This window comes from Pleurodeles waltl, chromosome 11 (assembly GCF_031143425.1).
Source record: "Pleurodeles waltl isolate 20211129_DDA chromosome 11, aPleWal1.hap1.20221129, whole genome shotgun sequence".
Taxonomy (NCBI): domain Eukaryota; kingdom Metazoa; phylum Chordata; class Amphibia; order Caudata; family Salamandridae; genus Pleurodeles; species Pleurodeles waltl.
The window spans coordinates 486,703,308-486,725,637 of record NC_090450.1 but is presented as its reverse complement, the minus strand read 5'-3'; the positions used below and the strand labels follow the sequence as shown (position 1 = coordinate 486,725,637).

General features: G+C 42.7%; 1 protein-coding gene across 1 annotated transcript in view; it reads right to left on the bottom strand.

Annotated features, from left to right (window-relative positions):
- Positions 1 to 7,882: 7,882 nt before the first annotated feature.
- Positions 7,883 to 22,330, bottom strand: part of LOC138265804 (thiamine transporter 2-like) — a 199,152-nt gene continuing 184,704 nt past the window's right edge. Inside the window, exon 5 of the mRNA XM_069213861.1 lies at positions 7,883 to 10,503. Coding sequence (XP_069069962.1) covers positions 10,324 to 10,503 — 180 coding nt within the window. The 3' untranslated portion in view covers positions 7,883 to 10,323. The remainder of the gene's footprint in view (positions 10,504 to 22,330) is intronic.

Genomic DNA, 22,330 nt, shown 5'->3' with positions numbered 1-22,330 from the left:
TGGCTTACCTTGTTTGATAAACTCTTTGACCCGCAAAGAGCTCTTTGGTGTTGTGAGCAGTGGCACTAATACAGTCCAGCAGGGTGGCTGTCCTGGTGACTCTGATGAGGTGGTGGTGGGATTTGGTGGAAGCTTTGAAGAACTCGAAGTCTTTGGGGGACCTGTTGTTCCTCCATTTTTTCTCTAGTGGTCTTCAGGTACTCCTGGAGTCTTGGAGTGCGGGGGAGAACCAACTGGCCTTCTTGAGGTGGTGTTTAATGGAGATCCATTGGTGGAATTTCTGTGCTGAGATGTTAATGTCTGTGGTGAGGGGCAGGGAGACTTGCTGAGGGTGTTGGCGAGCTGTTCCTAGGTCATCCGGATCAATTTTCTGCTTGGGGCTCAGAGTGTGCGGAGGTGTATGGTTGGTGACGTGATGGTGAAATGGATGCAGTGGTGGTCAGTCCAGTGAAGGGTGGAGGTGTTGTTGATGGTGGTAATGTTGCTGGTGGAGAAAATGGCATTGAGCATGTTTCCAGAGCTGTGCGATGGTGAGGTGACCAGTTGTTTTAGTCCTATTGCAGCGAGGTTGTCGAGCAGGGAAGCAGTGTTTGCTGCTGTTGCCGGTGTCAATTTAGTAGTTGAGGTTGCCAAGTAGGAAGTAGTACGTGAGTCATCACTGTAAAGACCAGGACAAAAGTACTATACTTCACACTTCTTGATATGCATGGAAAAGGGTACGGTCACTTCGGACCTCAGCACACACACATGTTGTGGGACCCACCTGGCATACTAGAACCATACAAATAGATCCTGAAGAATTATCTTGGCCATCATGTATCAACAACGGGATTTTTAATTTAGATTCTTTAGTAGTAGATGGCTCTCTTGAATCCTTCCAGTTGCTGAGAAAAAAATTCACAATGCCGCAATCCAGGTATTGATGATATTTACAACTTACCCATTGCCTCCAAAACATACACAACTCTCCAGAAGTCACTAGTTGTACAATACATACATACAAGTAAAGGGTTTCCTCGGCATGGTGCCAGGATTGTTCTATAACTGAGGTATTTTTTTCCTCCCTGACTTCGGTAATACTTAAATAATGGAGGAAAGTGTGGCTTGAGACCCATATCTGTGATGAATATTGAGTGGAGCTAATGGACAACCCTGATAAATACTTGAGAGAGGCTTATCTGAAACTTTCTTATTACAAGATTCTGCATAGATGGCACTAGACGTCCATAAAAGTTATATAAAGCAGGAATGATTCCCAATGCATAATGCTGGAGATGTGGAAGTGAGGTAAGTCATATAGCTCATTTAATGTGGTAATGTAGAAGGCTCAAGAGTTACTGGGCAAGGTTTGGTCAGACGTACAATCAAGATCTAACATCGGCTTACTACTAAATAATAGCTTAGCGGTCTTACATGACATGTCCTATCTACCTACCTTGCCTATTTGCCTCAGTAGATGGTTGGCCATGGCACTAGTGGTGAATTGAGAAAACTGTTACCACCTTCTTCTTTTGGCTCATTTTTATTTACTTAATGCAATTCTAGAAGTTTTTTTTATTTAATAAGACTTTTGATAAAATAGTATCTACATGTTTAAGAGCATACACTGGAAGTCTAAAATGTAACATCAATATTACAAATAAAATATAAGGAAGAAACATCATTTTTATTGAATCCATCTTTCCCTACCATAACAAATATGAAGGTGACCAGGTATTAAATAGTGAAGTTACTTTTTCTTTGATGAAAGCAAGATCCATTTTTGTTTTTGCATTAGTGAGACCTTTAGAAACCTGAACACCTAAATTGTTAATTTTTCAGGGCTCCTGTAGAATGTGGTATTTTCAAACTTAAAATCTAAATGCAGACTGTAAAAGAACAAAACTTCAGTTTTAACAGAATTAAGTTTATAACCAGAAACCTTGTTATAAAAGGTAACATTTGATAAAAAAAAAGGTCGTAGGGAGGCTTCTGTATATGAAATTTATAGAAAAAATATGATTAGCAAAGGTTGAAAGGTTTTAGTATTTTCATTATTGAAATTGCCCCCAGAAATTTGAGATTTCTAATATGCCTTGTTGTTTGAGCCCCGCTTCTTCACCTTAACCCTGGACTATCTGAGGGACTCCAAGGGCTAGTTTGCTGGCCCCCTGTTCCAGTGGCGGCCGGCAGCTTTGGGAGGGGGCGGGCGGGGCACACACACACACACACAAACACACACACACACACAGACTCAATCTTTCACACACAGACACGCACGCATGCACGCTCATCCATTAACAACACTCATTCCATTCAAACATACACGCATGCACCAAACATTCATTTTACAAGATCAGACACATTCATTCTTTCACACACACACGCACGCACGCACATCCATTAACAAAACTCATTCCATTCAAACATGCACGCACGCACCAAACATTCATTTTACAAGATCACACACATTCATTCTTTCACACACACACGCACGCACATCCATTAACAACACTCATAACACTCAAACATGCACGCGCGCACCAAACATTCAATGTAAAACATAACACACATACATACACACACACACACACTTACCTTTAGCCTCCAGGTCCCAGGAGGGTTGGGACTGCTGCCTTCCCTCATTGGCTGACTTGAGGTCAGCCAATGAGGGAAGGCAGCAGTCCCAGCCTCGTCACAGAGTGGGATGGGGTCAGTGAGACTGCTGACCCCACTCTGTGACGAAGTGTCACTGATTGACACTCGCCCTGGGCACTTCAGGGCTTAAACTGAAGCATCAGGGAGAGTGTCAATGAGTGACGCTTTCCTCGTCACCCAGGAGAGGGCCTTGAGGCACCTTTGCTGGGCCGAGGAGGTCACACCCATAGGAGCTGTGATCTCCTCAGCCCAGCAAAGTTCAGCTCTGGCAGCCAGGAGTCTGCGCAAATCGCGCATGTCTGCTCCTGGCTGCCTGACCTGAGCATGAAGAGTGTCTGTCAGGCTGACCTTTGTTCAGCCTGACAGACACTCTTCATGGGGTGGGGGGGGCGCAGCCCCTCCACCCAAAGGACGGGCCGCCACTGCCCTGTTCAGAGCTACAAGGACAGAACATGCTCTGATCACCTTGAACCCACTCCTGGACCCAGCCTTGGTGAGGCATGAACCCCAAAGTGGCGTGCCTCCAATTCTGGACCAATGGTTGTAGTGCTAAAGGTGCCACAATCCAAAACTTGCTTGTGGATCTGCCCATGGTCTGATTGAACTGACTTTGAAGCTGCTTCCGATACTTTCTTTTCCACAGCAGCAGATCCTGTTCAGCAGTCCAAAGGGGTATCTGGCCTCCTGCAACTCTCCTTGGCTGCAGCCCCATGCCTCACCCCGCTGGAGTCTCACATTAAAGTTCGAATGTAGAAATCTTCATCGCAACTTTATCCAGCAGTTCCCCAACAATAACGCTCCTTGCACCGCTTAACTTTACCTTCTCAGAACATTTTCTTGAAAATTCTTCTAAGTCTAAAGGTAAGCACTGACCGGGCCCAGTCCACTTCTTGTATCCAACCCATACTGCATCACAGTAGGCCATATTTTTTAACTTTGACCAGGTCTTGCTCGACCAGATACTCGGTGCTGACGCTTCGATCTTTTAGGCACTCGTCTTCACTAAAAGTTTAAAAAATCCATAACTCCAGTTCTACTAACTGGATTTTTGTCATTTTGGTGTCAAATAATTTTCAAACATTACTCTATTTTTCTAAATTGGTGGGAAATGTTTCTTGTGTTGTGTTTTCATTCACTTTATTACTGTTGAGTGCTGCATAACTACTTTACATATTGCCTGTAAGTTAAGACCTATTGCTTTTTTGTTACAGGTTAATTTAGTGACTTTTTGTGGTTCACCCTGCCAGGGATTGTGGCTGTTGCCTGATCAGGGCTCACATCCCAGTCAACCAACATCCCAGTTTCCCACAACACCAGCATGCAATGTGTCGTCCATTTTTTCCATCCTGCACTTACCTAGATTGACTTTTAGCTCTTCCATTTCTTCAGACCAATACGTGTTCCCATTATGGATGATCGTTAAGAAACATCAGAGTACAAATTCCACATTTTGCACACCACTAATACTTTGTTCATCATCTACAGCATGCTTCGCCATTCCCACCCTCCTCTCTTCAATCTGCTGCAGCTTTTTATTGTTGGGAGTTTTATCCAGTACAGGCTTAGAAAATGATTCAATAGATGACAGAGGTTCATTTTACTCCTTTTGTTTTTGTACCTTAGAATCTGGAATTGTCAATAAGTCTAGATTGACTGTCAAGGGAACCGTTGCTGTTGCTCATTTTCTTCCTTTGTATAAAAGTCAACACATAGATCTATCAATACCAGGTTCAAAGTTATAAAATATATTGTTTCAGATTACTTAGGCCTAACAAAGGTACTACAATGCACACATTTGACGGGAAACATCCTTTTTTACGACTTTTTTATTACGAAAGTCGTGGTTAACGAAAGCGTAACAACGCTTTTTTTAACCACGACTTCGTATTTTTGTGCCTTAACTACATATGTTCTGAACAACGAACATGCGAGGTTAAGGTACAAAGAAGGGAGTTGGCGAAGGTAAGTGGTGGGTTTAGGTTTTGGGGTGGGGTTGGGGCGGTGGGGCGTTTTTGGTTTTGGGGAGTGGGTGGGTGGTCAGGGGGTTTTAGGTTTTAGGGTGGGGTTGGGGGGTGGGGCGTTTTTGGTTTTGGGGAGTGGGTGGGGGTAGTGGGTTTTAGGTTTTGGGGTGGGGTTGGGGGGGTGGGTTGAGGGATGTAGGGTGAATGGTGCCTATTGCTAATGATTTTATCAGGAATGCCTTTACAACGAAATATCGTTGTTAAGGCATTTGTGGTAAAATCATTAGTAGTAAGGACGAGGTCGGTGTTCCGACCTCGTTGTTAAGGTTAGTAGTTGTTTTTAATTCGGTGTTCCGTCATATAATCACAATTGACAGCAATGGTAGTAGAAATATATCAGTAAGACAGCACCACAGCACCACAGGTCCCTGGCAGAAAAAGAAGATGTACTAGCAAAAGATAAACTCTTTAGATTGATATATCATCGCATTTAGGATGAGGGCGTTGCTAACAGCAGAAGAAACAGTAGTATGCATGCATTTTAAGTATAATTAATATAAGCCTACCACCATATGGCTGTTGAGATATGAATGAGCACAAAGAAGCACGCATCAAATACTTACTTTGATTTTGGTATCATTAATCTAAAGGAGTTGATGATGAGTTCATAGTATTTATGATTATACTTGCTGTTTATATTGGTGAATGTCAGGCTTGTGTAGGTCTACATGCACACAAATACCGATTTAAGCAGGCATACAGTGACAAAGGTTTAGGGAGAAAAGATGCGTGACTTCCACAATAGTAAGAAGCACATTTACTTCGGAGCATGAGCACAAAATATTGACCTGCGTAAGTCGCTTGCTAAGTAAGCAGTATCCAGTTTAAAGCAGGCTTGGAAAAACATTTCAAAAGGGGGTCACTTATTTCTGATTGGTAGCCAAAGGACATGTGCATATACATCTATGTTATTCAGACCTGATTTTCTGACGCATTGCAAAATGACGTTGTATATCTCGTAAAAGAAAAAGAAAAGCTTTCCAGGTCCAGTTTTAATGAACCATAACATATAGCTGCCAGGAATATCACCAAATTATAGCATGTTAAGGTTCATAAATAACACTGCTTTGTATCATAAGCTTTATCAGTTAAAAAAGGAACGGGACATAAACAGGATTTCATTTAAGGTGAATTCATTTCATATATTCAGAAAATATATGATGGGTGCATTTAATTTGCTTATGAGTCCCTAATAAAGTGGTATACTATATACCCAGGGCTGGTAAATTAAATGCTACTAGTGTACCTGCATCACCTATTGTGCCAAGCTTTTTGCCTTAACCCTCTTGCTTTCTGAACCCGTTTTTGTTGACTTTTAGGGATTTGTGCACTTTACCACTGCTAACTAGTGCTAAAGTTCTTGTGTTCACTTCCTAAAACATGATAAAATTGGCTTACATCTGATTGGCATTTCTAATTTGCTTTTAAGTACCTAGTAAACTCATATATACCAAGGGCTGGTAAATTATTGGGTCTGCAACACCTATTGTGCCACCCACTTAAGTAGCCCTTAAAATGTGTCCCATGCCTGCCATTGCAGCCAATTCAACTTGGCAAAATAACTCCTTTGCAAAGCCTAAAACACCCTTTTTAATTCATATGTCACCTCAAAGGAAGGCCCTAAGCAGCCCATAGGGTAGGGTGCATTGTAATTAAAAAGTTAAACATACACTTTCAAGTTTTACATGTCTTGGTAGTGAAAAACTCACAAATTTGTTTTTCACTACTGTGAGGCCTATCTCTCTCATTGGATAACATTGGATTACCTTATTACATTTAATTAATGCCAGCTTTTGATTGGGAGCAGGTAGGAAAGTCAAAGTTGTTGTCTGAGGAATTCTAATTTAAAATCCTATTTTATGGTAAAATCGGATTTTAAGTCACAATTGTAAAAATGCCACTTTTAGAAAGTTAGCATTTTCTTTTCCTAATCATTTGGTGTCTTCAGCCTGCATCCTGGGTCACATAAGTAGTTGCGAGTGGCAGGTGACCTTTGGATAAGCCTCCCAGACAGCCATACACTAGATGGATTAGGTGTGCCTGGATGGGCTATCTCAAGCGGGTAGAGGTGGTAGCAGCTGGTTGCTGCGCCACTTGCACTTTTCCAGGCTGTGCCTTGCTCTCAAAGAACCTCACACTAGCCTTTTGTGCCTATAGCCAGACTGGAGCCAGGGAGGCAGGAAATTCTGGACACTTCTGTAGGGGGAAGCCTTCAGAGCCTTTCTCTCTTTTCAGAGAAGGCACCAGTGATAATAATGCAACCCTCAGACCCACTTGTCAGATCACTTCTGGACTTGTGAAAGACTCAAAATAAGAACTGCTCTGCTGCTCTGCTTCTCTGCTGCCATGCTGCCCGAGTAAGAAGGACTTGACCTGCACCTTGAACCCAGGGCCATCAGAGTGACTCCAGGGACTGGTTGGCTGGCCTCCTGATCAGAGCTTCATGGACAGAAAAGGCTCCAAGCTTCCTGAATCCTGCACCTGGAGTCTGCCTGGTGTGAATCCTAACCTCGTAAGTGGTGCCTATCCCAGTCCTAGACCCTTGCAAGTGGTGATAAAGGTGCTCTGCCAACCCAGCTGTGGTTCACATCAGAACCGATAAAGCATGACAACCCATCACAGCCTTAGAAGCTCTTAATCTGAAGTGACTCAGTGTGATGCAGCTCATATTGCAGCCATCACAGAACTTCCTCAGAACCAATGCAGCAGGAAGCAACTCAACGTGGACTGTGCATCGCAGGCTTTGCAGCTCCTTATTGGAACCAATGCAGTGTAATGCAACTCAACACAGACCCCACATCGCTTCTCAGAGCCGCCAATGCACGGTATGACGCCCACCATCAATTATATAAGGAACAATTCTCAGCAAGCCTAACCTGGACCATGTATCAGACCCATGCTCCATCACGGTTGACTTGAACTTATGATTTTGTCCCGGTCCTGCGCACCCAGATAACCACAGTTGGCACTTTAAACTTGCATATCTTTGGTTCTTCTGATTGGATTTTTGATGTCTTGGTGTCAAATAATTTATTGCATTTTACTATATTATTCTAAATTGGTGTGGCATTTGTCTTGCGCTGTGTCTCACTTTATTACTGTTTAAAGACTGAATAAATAGTTTACAATTTGCCTTTAAGTTAAGCCTGAGTGCTTTTGTGCCAAGCTACCAGAGGGTTGGGCACAGGTTAGCTTAGTGACTTATTGTGGTTCACCTTGAAAAGGATTGTGGCTGTTGCTTGAGTAGGGTTCACCCCTCCAACAAACAGCCAAATTTCTCACACCTATGAAATGTTGGACAGGAGGAAAAAAAAAGGATCATTACTGTGAAAGCACTCAGGTAGAACAGCAAAGACTATGGGCCTGATTTAGATTTTGGCAGAGGGGTTACTCTGTCACAACTGTGACAGATATCCCGTCCGCAGAAACATAAGTCCTGTAGGAAACAATGGGATTTAGATTTCGGCTGATTCACTATCTGTCACCATTGTGACGGAGTAACCTCTGCACTGAAATCTAAATCAGGCCATATATCTGAAAGTAACTGGCAGCATTCCACAGTGAATTATATCAAATAGGAACTTAGAAAATTGTATTGTCTGGTAGACAATAACATTTCATGGCTGTCAAGGAAAGGATCTTTAGCAGTAAGCAGCCATCTCTGTCAACACCAGACCTAGCTCCTGAGGAACAGGTTTTGGCAACACTTTGTAAACTGTGAGAGTTGTTACTTAAGGTCAGAATGTTGGGAACATCTCATAGGCTAGCATCATTGTCTGGAGTACCTGTTGTAGAGTGCATCTGCAGCAAGGACAAGGCCTTGAAAACCATATAAAGTTAAGGGTGTGTGTGTAGCTATATTATAAATGGAGCCCATTTTTTAGGGAGAGCATCCACAAGGATACAGCCCCTGTACCACTGTGTCGATGCAGGAGTGCTTTTGTGTTGGGGTACACTTTCAACTGGGGGACTTCCTCGTGAACACATGTGTTTGACAAGAGCAAATGTGTCAGGGCAGACTCTAAACCAGGGGAACAGCTTAGTGAATATATATCTTCATGACAACTGTCAGTTTGTCAGTGCAGAACCCACTGGGCACACCTACATGAATAAATGTGTATTGGCCTAATATACAGGTACTGAGGCAGATTAGCGATTATGAGAATCCTAGTGAACAAATATGTAGGTGAATGGAGTGGCTTGTACATGTGGGGAAACTGCCCCTTGAACAAACGTTGCTTATTTGAGGTATGTGCTCAGACATTTCTCATCTGGGTGGGGCAGTGTCTCCATGAAAAAGCTTAGGATATGTGTGAGGTATGTGCTCATCAAGATATATTACGACCAGGGGATGCAATATTGTGATCAAACAGGGTTCATTCTTTGTGCATGTTCTGAACTCTTCATGACCCGGGTGATGTATCTTTTATAAGGCTTGTGCTTTTTATATTATGTATTCTATGATGTTATAATGATGAAGTGAGAAGTATAGTAATTTGTTTCTTTTGTTGCTTGTTGTGAATGCTGTGAGAAGCTGCCAGATCCCCTTGCATCCCTCCCATATGTGAGGATGGTGTGAACTGTACTGTTCAATTATCATGATGTGGTCTCCCGTAGCAGCTAGCTGAGCTACGGAAGATTTGGTCGGCGAATGGTGTTCTACCATTTTCCTATGTATTCATGTTGTGTCTTACTTGATATCTAATGTTAGAAATTGTTACTTTTTTATTGTAGTCAAGAACCTACGATGAATTGACAGTTCTCCAGTTTAGGTACATTAATGTGCATTCCTTTCCTCACCATTACGGTTCTCTAACTTAATAAGGGTTCTAAAGCCAATGTTTGATCCTCTACTGTGGGAATCTGATTTACTCTCTTTGATATCAGCAGCCAGCAATGTGCAATTTACATTAATTTGCCCAGTTTTCTAGATATTGGATAATCTGAGCACTAGCCCCTTTTGTCTCAAACTAAAATTAAATCTCTGTAAAGGAGATGCTGTCAACATATGTGAAAAAATATCTAAATTATTGCTAGTTGCTTGTGCCGTATTTAACCTTTAAATGCTCTATAATTGCTTCAACGGCATCTTAATACAACACGATGCAATGGAAGGGACACTGTGATTTCACCCTTTCAAATTGAAGTGTTAGCGGAAGAGCAGTGTTTCCCTTAATGCATTGTCTTGTAATGAGAACTTCGTAAAAAGCTCTAGCTGAAAGGTGTTGCAGGAAATCAGTCGAAACAAGCACTGAAGTTACACATTTTCAGGTCACATATCATGAAGAGTTGCACTGGACCAGTACAGAGCCACAAGCCTGATTTTAATGTATATTCAGGACGTAAAGTGAATTAGATTAAACCAATATCACTCAGAGTTAGTGATTAATTTTCAGACAGATCGGAAACAGTGAGAAGTGTTTGCTTCTTGAAGTTTCTGAGCTGTGATGTCTAAAATACACAAACTCGGAGAAATATCGGGTTAAACGAATGCACTTGACATAGCGCTTAAAAAACAGACTTTCAGCTGTGGGTTGAGCCAGCGAAGCACTTCATGACATGCCCCCTGTATCCTTGAAATGATTTAATTAAAGCCAATGAAACCCCCTACAGCCATGGTAACTAGAAAAATCCTCGATGTAGGTTTTCTTTGAGGTTGTCCGAACTACAGCTTCGAAGACTGGTAGACGGCCATCGTTTCTACATCCAGTTGCTTCTTAGAATTCTTGCGATCCTCTGTAGATAATAGCATTGTCTTTTTACACCGGATAGAAATAATGACATATAGGCTCCTCCCGAGGAAAATCCCAGCTATGACTGCAAAGTAGCAGCCATAAATTAAGAACTGTAAAACACAAAATGAGAAGGTTACTTACAAATTATTTTACTGAGAATAGTTGTGTTCTAAGTTAATCAGCTGTCCTTCTCATTAACAAGCACTGGGGAAGTGTAAATTCCGGTGAAGATTGAAAACTTATTATGGGACAGGAGTACCCTCTTGGAGTTTGAGCTATCAGAAATTGGAAATGCTAGATAAGTGTCCACATCCTTTATTAACTATTAACAGATACTGAAAGGTTCCCAGATAAACCATTCGTAGTTTTGCCTGAAAGGCGTTGCCCAGTAGCTCATTAAGCGAAATCTATTAATGTAGTTTTCCCAAACAGACATCTGGCATGTTGTCAAGGGGAAATATGACTCTTAGGCCCATATTTATACTTTTTTAGCACCGCATATGCATTATTTTTTTACGCAAAAGCGGTGCAAACTTACAAAATACAACTGTATTTTGTAAGTTTGCGCCACTTTTTGTGTCAAAAAGCGGCGCAAATGCGGCGCTGAAAAAGTATAAATATGGGCCTTATTTGTTGTGGAAGTGGAAGAGACGTTCCACCTGCATGGCAAAAGGTAAACAAGCATTTACCATGCAATGGGTCCTGTGTTTGCTCGAGTTAGAGCTATTAGCATTGTAAATTCCTAACTGGACTATTCGTGGTACAAAAATTGAAAATGAAAAGTAAAACAGTTGACATAAGAAAGTCAATTCAAAGTGCCACGGCCGACGTTAGAGTGAGCCCAAGAGTTATTGGCTCCTTGTGTGAATGTCTAGAAAGGATCTTGGCTGGGAAGAAAGGCAAACCGAAACCGGAGGAGGGGCCATGACATGCTGTAACAGGAGGAAGCGTGACATAGTGTGATGGCCTAAATTTTTTTTCACTTAGTGAAATTGCCTGGGAGGGAACTCAGCACACAAAGGAGGGACATTTCACAAATGCACCAATAAAAATGAAGCATTTAAGACAAGTAAAACAAAGAATGAATAGCAGTAGTGGGCGGCATTAAAAGCCCACAGAGAGATTACAACATGTCATCGCTCTTGTGCGCTCAACCCTAAAAAGGGTCCTCCCGCAAGGTATTCTAGCAGGGGGAAAGGTTTTAAAAAAAGAATCCCTCGACGGGAGTCTGAAGCACCACCAGAGGTTCTCCCACCAGGAGGAAACATGTGAATCTTACTTGCTCTGTCCACAAAAAGCACACCTTATGCCCCTTCACCACACAAGTCTTTCCCACATGTAATGACCTTGCCTGCTAGGCACTCCTGCATGCTCCTTTCACTTTTCACCACCAAGCACTCCTTTTTGCTCCGTATTCATCTTTGTCCCAAGCACTCCTTCTTGCTCCCACAAGTCATCTCAAGTAGCATTTTTCAGTTTTACGAAGGCACACTTCTTTTTTTCATTTTGTTTTGAAAAATGGGTGAAGTAATTCATCTTGTTGCTTGATACTAAAGTGATGTTAGCACAAGGCTGCTGACTTTATAATGTCAGCTTTTTAAAAAGTCTATCACTGCAGCTTTCTTTACTTAGGGCCTCATTACGAGGCTGGTGGTCTGGAGACGGACTCCTGGTGGTCAGACCACCACATTACAACCAGACTACTGCCAGGAACATGGTTCCCAGTGGCATGGCAGCGGTCAAACTTGTCTGTCCTCTTCTCGAGAGCACATAGGCTTCCAGCCAATCATGACGCTGCTGTCACCAGCATCACAGCAGTGTCATGATTGGTCTGAGCAGCCTGCTTCGGTGCTCAGATTGGGTGTGGGAGCCTGTGCATGTTCTCCACTCGGCTGTGCAATACAGCTGGGTAGAGAGCATTCCTGTGAGTAAGGGGACGGGGCGGGATGGAGTGGGGCTGGGCTGGATAGGGACAGAGGAGGCCTGGAGGAGGAGTATGTGCACCATAAAGTGCGCATGTCTATTTGGCTGGTCCACTTTATGGTGCACATACTCCTCCTCCAGCCCTCCTCTGGCCCTCTCCAGCCCACCCCCAAGCCCCCCCTGCTCCGTCCCCTTACTCGCAGGAAAAATAAAATGATAATAACATAGCGTTACTATCATTTTATTTTTATTTGTGCTAAAATCCAGTGAGGCAACGCTCCTCCACCTTAGCCTGAGGAGCCGCTACTGGTTTTAACATGTTTACTGAAGGAGGGTTCTAAACAAATAATATATCTTGATTTATAATTTTTAGATAATATAATTGTATTCAACATGCTGCGCAATGCCAACACATTCCGCCAGACAACCAAACCATGTTGACATAAATATAAATTTAGGTAACCACAAAGGTGATTTCCATTTTGAAAGAGAAATGTAAACATGATTTCCTAAATTAATTTCCAGAAATAAATCCTGAGTCCTTGTTTTTATTTTAAATGTGTATTAAAACAACCTTTGTACTTCAAAGTAATTTAAAAATGTTAAATAATACATATCATATTTTTGTTCTTCAAAAGCTTCTATATTCATAAAAGATCACTGCAATCAGTGGGTTGATTTAGAAACATTTATTACAAACCATCACAGTTAAAAAAAAAAAAAAACATGTTTCGGCCTGAAGGTCTTTCTTTCTTACAGGCACTCTGTAACCACTATCCCCAGTTGGGTATATTCTCTTACCTTTTTCATTTGTACATTCCCAATCCACGTAAAATGCAACATAATTCCGTACCCTGTGAACGCTTTTATTTTACTTTTTGATACATTAATCTGCAAGTAATTGTTCCCAGAATATTATTCTATTTGAGTTAAATCATTCTGGAAACGGAGAGGCGTTACAACACCTGCATAAATTAAAATCAGCTACTATCCACGTCCGGTGACACCTCAAATCAGATCAAACAAGTGTGTGACGAAGAGTAGGCGGCTACACTTCTAACACTGATCGTTTGCTGTTCTTACTTTGTTATACACCTCTGTAAGATCCTCCCAGGTATCTCTGTGTAGGGCAGCTATTAACTTCAGTAAACCTAGGCCCATGCCCATTTGTAATATTTTAAATAATAATGTTGGTCTGTACACTCTTTAGAATGATGTAAAAGAATCAGGAGATTATGTTTATACTGACATTCCACTTCTGAGTAAATGGATTCCCATTTACTCATAACGAGTTATATTTTTCCTTATCCAACAACAGTAAAATAACAGATGTTCGGATACAGATTTTACTGCCGAGTTGAACAAGGGAATCTGGCAATTGTTACCTGGGTAATACAGAAACCATTTTTGTGTATTGGGGCATGAGTACGACCATTCCAGGAATTAGGAATATTACTAATAAGGGATCAATGCAAAAGTGATATAAGTATCAGTATTGTCACAGAGAATTCTGTCTCGTTTTAACTACAACAATATGACTTCCATCTAGGCCTTGGCCTTTGGACGGTTTTGTACCTAAAATCAATTTAATGTAAATCATATGCGATTTTAAAGGAAAATGTGGTAATTTATGCTCTAAATAATCATTCTTGCCTAACACTTGTGTTCAGGGACCCAGCCAATGACAGACATGCCATGACTCAGTTGTCAAACCTGCCATCAACATAGAATCATACCCGACACCACAGTATCCCCAGTGAAGGCACCCATAGGCTACCATCTCCAAAGTATATGACAAAATTGAATCCCCTGGCGAACATGGAGGGCAACCCTTGTCCTTCCCATAGGCAAACCTCTGAACTGTGGAAATTCCAGTAAAGAGCTACTAAGATACAACATCTACATGGAGTTAGAAGTGGGAAGTGAACGATTGGGTGGCCGAATGCATTACTGAACTACAGCAGATACTGGAAGGTAAAGACCTTCTGCAGTTTTGAAAAGGGAATATGGCCTTCCACAAAGGCAATGCACTTCTAAAGCACCTGCATCTAAAGAGCTAAGGAGAGCAGCGAATGGAATGATTATCAGAGTAATAGTTTGGAATTATAAAGCGAGAGGTGAGACTGATTCAAATCAGTTATGGGGGGCATGCTATGTAAAGTTAAGAATATAAATAATGCAGATATTCATAGATGTTGAATAGATAAATTCTGCTAAATGATGAGGAATGGCAATAAGAATACAGCCTGTATTACTCCACACTACTTCATGATTGAGTCCCATAATTACAATTAAATAATGAAAGCGGGGCTTGTGAAGTTGCTGTTCTGTTTTGCGTAAATAGAAAAGAGCATATCAACACCATATCTTGAAAGGTATGGCGCTGTTCTACTCTCTCCCTACAGCTGGTACACTTTATGCCATCATGTGCCAGAGCAGACACTCTTGAATCATAGTGCAAAAGTGTCTGCGTTGTGTTCAGGATAGATTTTGTGCAGAAGGTCCCTTCCTGCACAAAAACTAGGCTGAAAGGCAGTTTCCTTTATAAATGTATGCTGCAGACTGCAGCACACATGAAAAGAAGAAAAAAACACAGCAAGAAATGAAGATATATTTCCTCATTATTTATCCCTTCGCGGGCCTATTATTTTGGTGTAAATCTATTTATACAAGTCTTTGTAGATATGGATTTACATCATTCCCCCATGGCCGGTTGCAAGGGAACACCCGTACACCGTCCATGGAAAACCTTCATGACACACAATAATAAAAGGCAGTGCATTGTGCTGCCTTGTGTTACTTTTTTGTTACAAAACAGTGCAAATCTCAGTTTGCATTGGTTTGTAAATATCAGCAGAAGCCTTTGCTCGGGTCTGCATCACAAACAACGCAAAACCGACAAACACTCTTTGTAAATCTGGGCATAACATTTTCAACATATAGTACCCTTGCCCCTCTAGGGATAATTTATCCTTTGTTGGGCTGGCATTGCCACTTGTGTAAAATGTTATTGAGGTCATTGGCCACATTCTCTGCGAAAGCTTGATGCTAGGGTTTTTTATATTTTTTTTAAAAACAATTGCACTACAATCTAGGGTTCTCTGGATACCAGTAATGGAATGGTCGTGTTAGTAAGGGAACGCCATGAACAAGTAAACAAAAAATACTCCAAAAACTGTGGTATTTATAATATACACATTTTGCTAGATCACTGACAACTGTTAAGTGGAAGCCCAAAAGTACCTCAGCTTTATAGGATGGATATAATTAAATAAAAAGACCCTGCAAGTAGATGTTGTGATATTTATTGTAGATTCAACATTGCTTAACACTGTGGGGTGGTTTATGCTATTTATTGAGTATATACACTTTGGAAAACAGTTGGATATTTATTATTGATAAGCTCAAGATACCGATATATTTCCTTTCCTTTCGATGTGCACTGGGCACAGTAAAAGGGATTTAGTTTTGCTTGCTTCCTAGGCCCAAATTACATTGTCATCAAAGCACCTGGATATGACGTTCAGTATTAATGGCCACGTGCTAGGCCCTGCACCCGTGTTTCTAAAGAACTCTTTGCGCACAGCCAAGCCTCTGAAAATAGTTTGTGCCATTAAGTTTTCTGACACCCAGTTCCCATGTCCCCAGGAATGATCCCATTACCCAGTGAACAAGGCCTAGGACTTGCACTGTCAGCTCTGGGCACAGAGCATGGGGTTACTTTAACAGCTGTTAATGCAGAAGTCTATTATTTTGTATTTTACAAAAAACATACTTTTTAAAAAAATAATAGTTTCAGTAATTCATCCCATTCTTAGGAGTTGATGTACATTCAGCTGAAGGTATATTTTAACAACATATGTTACTGCAACCTTCTTCTTGCTCCAAAGGGACGTCTGTAATGGCCTGTGTTATTGCAACCAAGATCAGCACTGCTGGCTATGACTAGGGACCCCTGTTAAGTCATCCTCAAGCTTGCAGTATCCCATGCTATCACGTGTGTCCCCTATGTTGCTACACAAGAATAGTTGGTAATGTTGGTCGCTTTATACCCACGTTTGATTTATTTCGTCTTTTGTATTTTGCCCTGTGAGGAGGACAGATCTCGCATTTTCCTCTCCCTTGTATGGTCGACTATGTAGAGAACAATTGTTATAATTGTTAGAATACAGTATATAATTTTCTGAATATTTTGCTTTATAAAGTTGAAACAGTCTTTCCTATCATTTCCAGAACTAGGAATAGGAGCTCACTTCTATGAAGATTTAGAGACTTCGCCAATTATTTTCCAAAATGTATTTGAGTCTCTGTTTTAAAAAAGATTAGAGTAAAGAGCACCATAATCAATCTTCTCTTACACCTTTCGCCTTCATATCTGTTTTTGCAGTTTGCTCTTTAGATTTGAGATAGTGCAAGTCACTTAGAAACTAGAGTTGTATTAACTTGTTCAGTGTTGAATGAACTTTAGATTCTTTGCCTGTTTTACCTAACTCCACTATGGAGGTTTTGTTGTCTGAGTTGTGTCTTTAAATTCAGGCCCATATTCATACTTTTTGCCGAAAAACTGCCCTAATGCAGTTTTGCTGCAAAATGTGTAGCGCAGGCTTGTATCATTTCACAATGCAAGCCGGGCGCTGTATTTATTGAATGGCTCAAGCCGGCGCTTAACTTGGGCTAGCGTCTTAAAAAGTTGCTAGCTGGGTGGCGGTAGGGAAGGAGGGGGTTGCGGATCAGAAAATGACACTAGCCTGGTTAGAGGCAAAAAAAAAGCCTCTAACCAGACTAGCGCCATTTCCTGGCGCACAACCTTTTGTGTTGCTAAAGGTGCCCTAAGTGGGAAGGGTATGCCCAGATGTGGGTCCCTTGCTCACTGTGCCACTGGATTCAAGCTAGCCTGGCCGATGAAGGGTGATACCCTGAAACTGGTCCCAGGATGCTTGTTTCCGGTCCAGGGAGGACCTGGCTTGGCAGTTCAGGCTGGATTGTTCCCATGAGGAACAGGGTCAAGGCTGATTTGTGTAAGGCTGGGTCCAAACTGGGGTGGCACGGTGAGCAAAAAAACGATGGATTAAATCCAAATCTGCGACTGGGGTGAGTGTTTGCATTGTTCAGCACTCCGTCCATCATCCTTTTGTGTTGCTGAAGTTGCCCTAAGTGGGAAGGGTATGCCCAGACGTGGGTCCCTTGCTCACTGTGCCACTGGATTCAAGCTAGGCTGGCTGATGAAAGGTGATTTCCTGAAACCGGTCCCAGGATGCTTGTTTCCGGTCCAGGGAGGACCTGGCTTGGCAGTTCGGGATGGACTGTTCCCATGAGGAACAGGGTCAGGACTGATTTACATATGGCTGGGTCCAAACTGGGGTGGCATGGTGAGCAAAAGAACAATGGATTAAGCCCAGATCTGTGACTGGGGGTGAGTGTTTGCATTGTTCAGCACTCCGTCCATCATCCTTTTGTGTTGCTAAAGTTGCCCTAAGTGGGAAGGGTATGCCCAGACGTGGGTCCCTTGCTCACTGTACCACTGGATTCAAACTAGCCTGGCTGATGAAGGGTGATACTCTGAAACCGGTCCCAGGATGCTTGTTTCCAGTCCAAGGGGGACCTGGCTTGGCAGTTCGGGCTGGACTGTTCCCATAAGGAAAAGGGTCAAGAATGATTTGCATATGGCCGGGTTCAAACTGGGGTGGCATGGTGAGCAAAAGAATGATGGATTAAACCCAGATCTGTGACTAGGGGTGAGTGTTTGCATTATTCAGCACTCCGTCCATCATCCTTTTGTGTTGCTAAAGTTGCCCTAAGTGGGAAGGGTATGCCCAGACGTGGGTCCCTTGCTCACTGTGCCACTGGATTCAAGCTAGCCTAGCTGATGAAGCGAGATACCCTGAAACTGGTCCCAGGATGCTTGTTTCCGGTCCAGGGAGGTCCTTGCTTGGCAGTTCAGGCTGGATTGTTCCCATGAGGAACAGGGTCAAGACTGATTTGTATAAGTCTGGGTCCAAACTGGGGTGGCACGGTGAGCAAAAGAACAATGGATTAAACCCAGATCTGTGATTGGGGTGAGTGTTTGCATTGTTCAGCACTCTGTCCATCATCATTTTGTGTTGTTAAAGTTGCCCTAAGTGGGAAGTGTATACCCAGACATGGGTCTCTTGTTCATTGTGCCACTGGATTCAAGCTAGCCTAGCATATGAAGCGAGATACCCTGAAACTGGTCCCAGGATGCTTGTTTCCGGTCCAGGGAGGACCTGGCTTGGCAGTTCAGGCTGGATTGTTCCCATGAGGAACAGGGTCAAGACTGATTTGTATAAGGCTGGGTCCAAACTGGGGTGGCACGATAAGCAAAAGAACGATGGATTAAACCCAGATCTGTGATTGGGGTGAGTGTTTGCATTGTTCAGCACTCTGTCCATCATCCTTTTGCGTTGTTAAAGTTGCCCTAAGTGGGAAGTGTATACCCAGACGTGGGTCCCTTGCTCACTGTGCCACTGGATTTAATCTAGACTGGCTGATGAAAGGTGATACCCTGAAACCGGTCCCAGAATGCTTGTTTCCAGTCCAGAGAGGACCTGGCTTGGCAGTTCGGGCTGGACTGTTCCCATGAGGAACAGGATCAAGACTGATTTGCATATGGCTAGGTCCAAACTGGGGTGGCACAGTGAGCAAAAGAACGATGGATTAAACCCAGCTGTGTGATTGGGGTGAGTGTTTGCATTGTTCAGCTCTCTGTCCATCATCCTTTTGTGTTGTTAAAGTTGCCCTAAATGGGAAGTGTATACCCAGACGTGGCTCCCTTGCTCACTGTGCCACTGGATGTAATCTAGAAGGGCGATACTCTGAAACCGGTCCCAGGATGCTTGTTTCCAGTCCAGGGGGGACCTGGCTTGGCAGTTCGGGCTGGACTGTTCCCTTGGGGAACAGGGTCAAGACTGATTTGCATATGGCTGGGTTTAAACTGGGGTGGCATGGTGAGCATAAGAACAATGGATTAAACTCAGATCTGTGACTGGGGGTGAGTGTTTGCATTGTTCAGCACTCCATCCATCATCCTCTTGTGTTGCACAACCACCGAAACATGCCTCCTGTCTTAGGAATGCCCACTACAACCAGTGGCCAGCAAAGGGGACAAGTGTCACCTGGACATGGCCAGTGCACCCTGTGCCATGCAGGAGGCCCCAAGTTACGGCCCCCAAAGGCAAAAAAACTATGGAAAAAAATACTTACCTGGACTTACCTGGGTTGGGGTCCCCCATCCTCTGGTGTCCCTCTGATGGGGGTGGCGGTGTTCCTGGGGCTTAGGGAGGGTACCTGTGGACCCCTTCCATGGTGTGTAACCATGGAAGTGGGCACAGGTCCCCTAACGCAAGCAAGCTTTGCACCATTATTTAGCCCCTCCTCCCACCTGTGTGTCATTTTAGCACCGGGGATAAATATGGAGATAGCACCATTGTTTGGATGGGAACGCCTTCCTTGCATCTCATTGACGCAAGGTAGGTTCACTCAAAATATGCAAAGTCCTATATTTTGACATTAGACGTGTCTAACGTCAAAACAAAAATATGGTGTCAACATTTAATTTAAAACATATTGCTAAGCCTCCATTGCTGAGAACATGGGTTGACGGCCGGCTGATTGAAAACAAAGCAATCTTTCAAAGAAAAAGATAAAATAATATGTTTGTTAAACACAAATCACACACATTTATTCTTGTTGGACCTGGCCCTCTTTGCAGGATTACCTCAAACCTTTTGCCATCTTCTTCCTATTTTTCTGACCTTCTTTTTGTTGGCTTTAGGGCTTTGGGCACTTTACCACTGCTAATCAGTGCTACAGTGCACCTGCTCTCTCTCCTAGACACAGTATAATTGGTTTACATCTGTTGGGAATATTTGATTTATTTGTAAGTCCCTTTTAAAGTGGTATACCATATACCCAGGGTTTGCAAATTAAATGCCACTAGTGGGCCTGCAGCACTGCTTGTGCCACCCACAAAAGTAGCCTTTCAAACCTGTCTCAGGCCTGCCAGCGCAGGACCTGTGAGCCTAGTTTACTTCCCCTTCAACTTTGCTATTTATTAAAACTGCTTGCCGGACCTTAAACTCCCCCTTTTTAACACATAGATCACCCCTAAGGTAGGCCCTAGGTAGCCCTATGGGCAGAGTGCTGCGCAAGTAAAAGGTAGGACATGTACGTTTATGTTTTGCATGTTCTACTATTGACTACTGTGAGGCCTGCTCCTCTCATAGGTTAGCATCAAGAATTCCCTTATGCCCTTATAAGTGGTAATTCCTGATCAGAAAGGAGTAGCTTTGTCATATTTGTTTACAATGGTAATGACAAATCCTACTTACTGGTGAAGTGAGATTTCACATTACTATTTTAGAAATGGCACTTTTAGAAAGTGAATAAGAAAATGAAAAAAAGAGAAGCCAATGCTGTGGTCAATAAATAATTGAAGTTAATTAATCATGAATAGTGGAGGTCCAAACCATTATATCTCCCACAAAAATAATTTTCATATGCAATTTACATCACATTCAGTTTAAATATGTGTCCTGAGGAGAAACCCTAAGTTGTGTGGGTTTGAAATGCATCAACATACTAAAGCGTGTGCGTAGCGCTTTTGAAGATTAAAGGACTTGCAGGGAGATATTAAAGAGAGACTACTACACAACTACCCCTGGTGGTGCCACATAAGAAATAATCAGTGCATCAGCGCCTCTTCTTGGGGCTCCCGAATGTTGAGCTTAAAAGTTTCTTGATCCCAGTCCAGCTCTTTTCTTGTATGTTTTGATTGTTTCCAGATCCTGGATTATTTTCTATTTTTTTGCTTTGTATAATAATGTATATCATTTTCATGATTATTACATCTGTGTTAAATGTTTTGTGCTGTGCCAATGTTTTTATCAAGGGTGTTGCATTTTTGTTTATCTTTTTGTTTTTTGACAGACATTGTACATATGTAATTTGAATATGATGTCAATTGAATATGATAAAGATTTTTGTGGCAGCAGCAATTGGTTTGGTTCCCGACGTACTGGAAGGGGGTGTTTAGGACTAGCGGGTCCATCTAATGAATTGTGTCGCATTGGCAGGGCGTGCTGTCTCAGCAAACTGCGATGCCTGGACAATGGGGACGATGCCTGTGACATCTGCACCCTACCCAAAAAGGAGGAAACCAATGCTGTGTGGACCCCCTGAGGTCCCATGGGGATAGTGCTGCAGTGTACCGTTGCCCGGTAGAGATCGGGCACCTGCAGGCTTTCACAAAGGCTGAGCGAGTCCAGCTCTAGCCAGAGACACCGATCGCATGGCCCCCCCAGGTGAAGCTGGGCCCCGTCTGCCCTTTTTCAGGGACAGCAACCGGAGAAACGACTCAGCTTGGCCCAGGTTGTTTGGGAGACCCGTACAGATACTGGTCCACTGCAGCTCCACTGCACGATCATGGGCAGCTGAAGTGGTGCATGGGTATTTGGGATAGTGAAGGACCGAACAAGGTCTCCTCGCATAGTCTTCAAGCTGGTGCCTCCCACTCTTACCTTGGGAAAGGTCCATGGGGGCATTGTTGTTGCTCTATTTTCAGTGGGGGAGAGCTCTGGAGAGGACCCAGAGAATGACGCAAAGCCTATAGAGGCGACACAAAGCTGTATATAGAGGCGAGACAGCTTGGAACTTTGAGATCCAATTACCATATAAAGTTTAATAGAAGCACAGGTGCGCCATGCTCTATGGTTTCATGATGATTCATGTGTGTTGCCTCTAAATAATGTTACACTACTTGCATTTGTGATGATTCATGTGCTTTTCATAAGCTGCTGCATTTCATGCCTTAAGTATTCACTGACGTTATGATGTATGTTGTTTTGATTCATGCATTGGCCAGGATAAGGAGTACTATCTCTGTATTTGCATTACAAGCATATTTATCATTCATGTTGTTTTGGTCTATGTTATGTACAATATACTATATTTTTAATATAATCTTATGTGGAGTTTCTTTTGTGATGTGTTTATTGT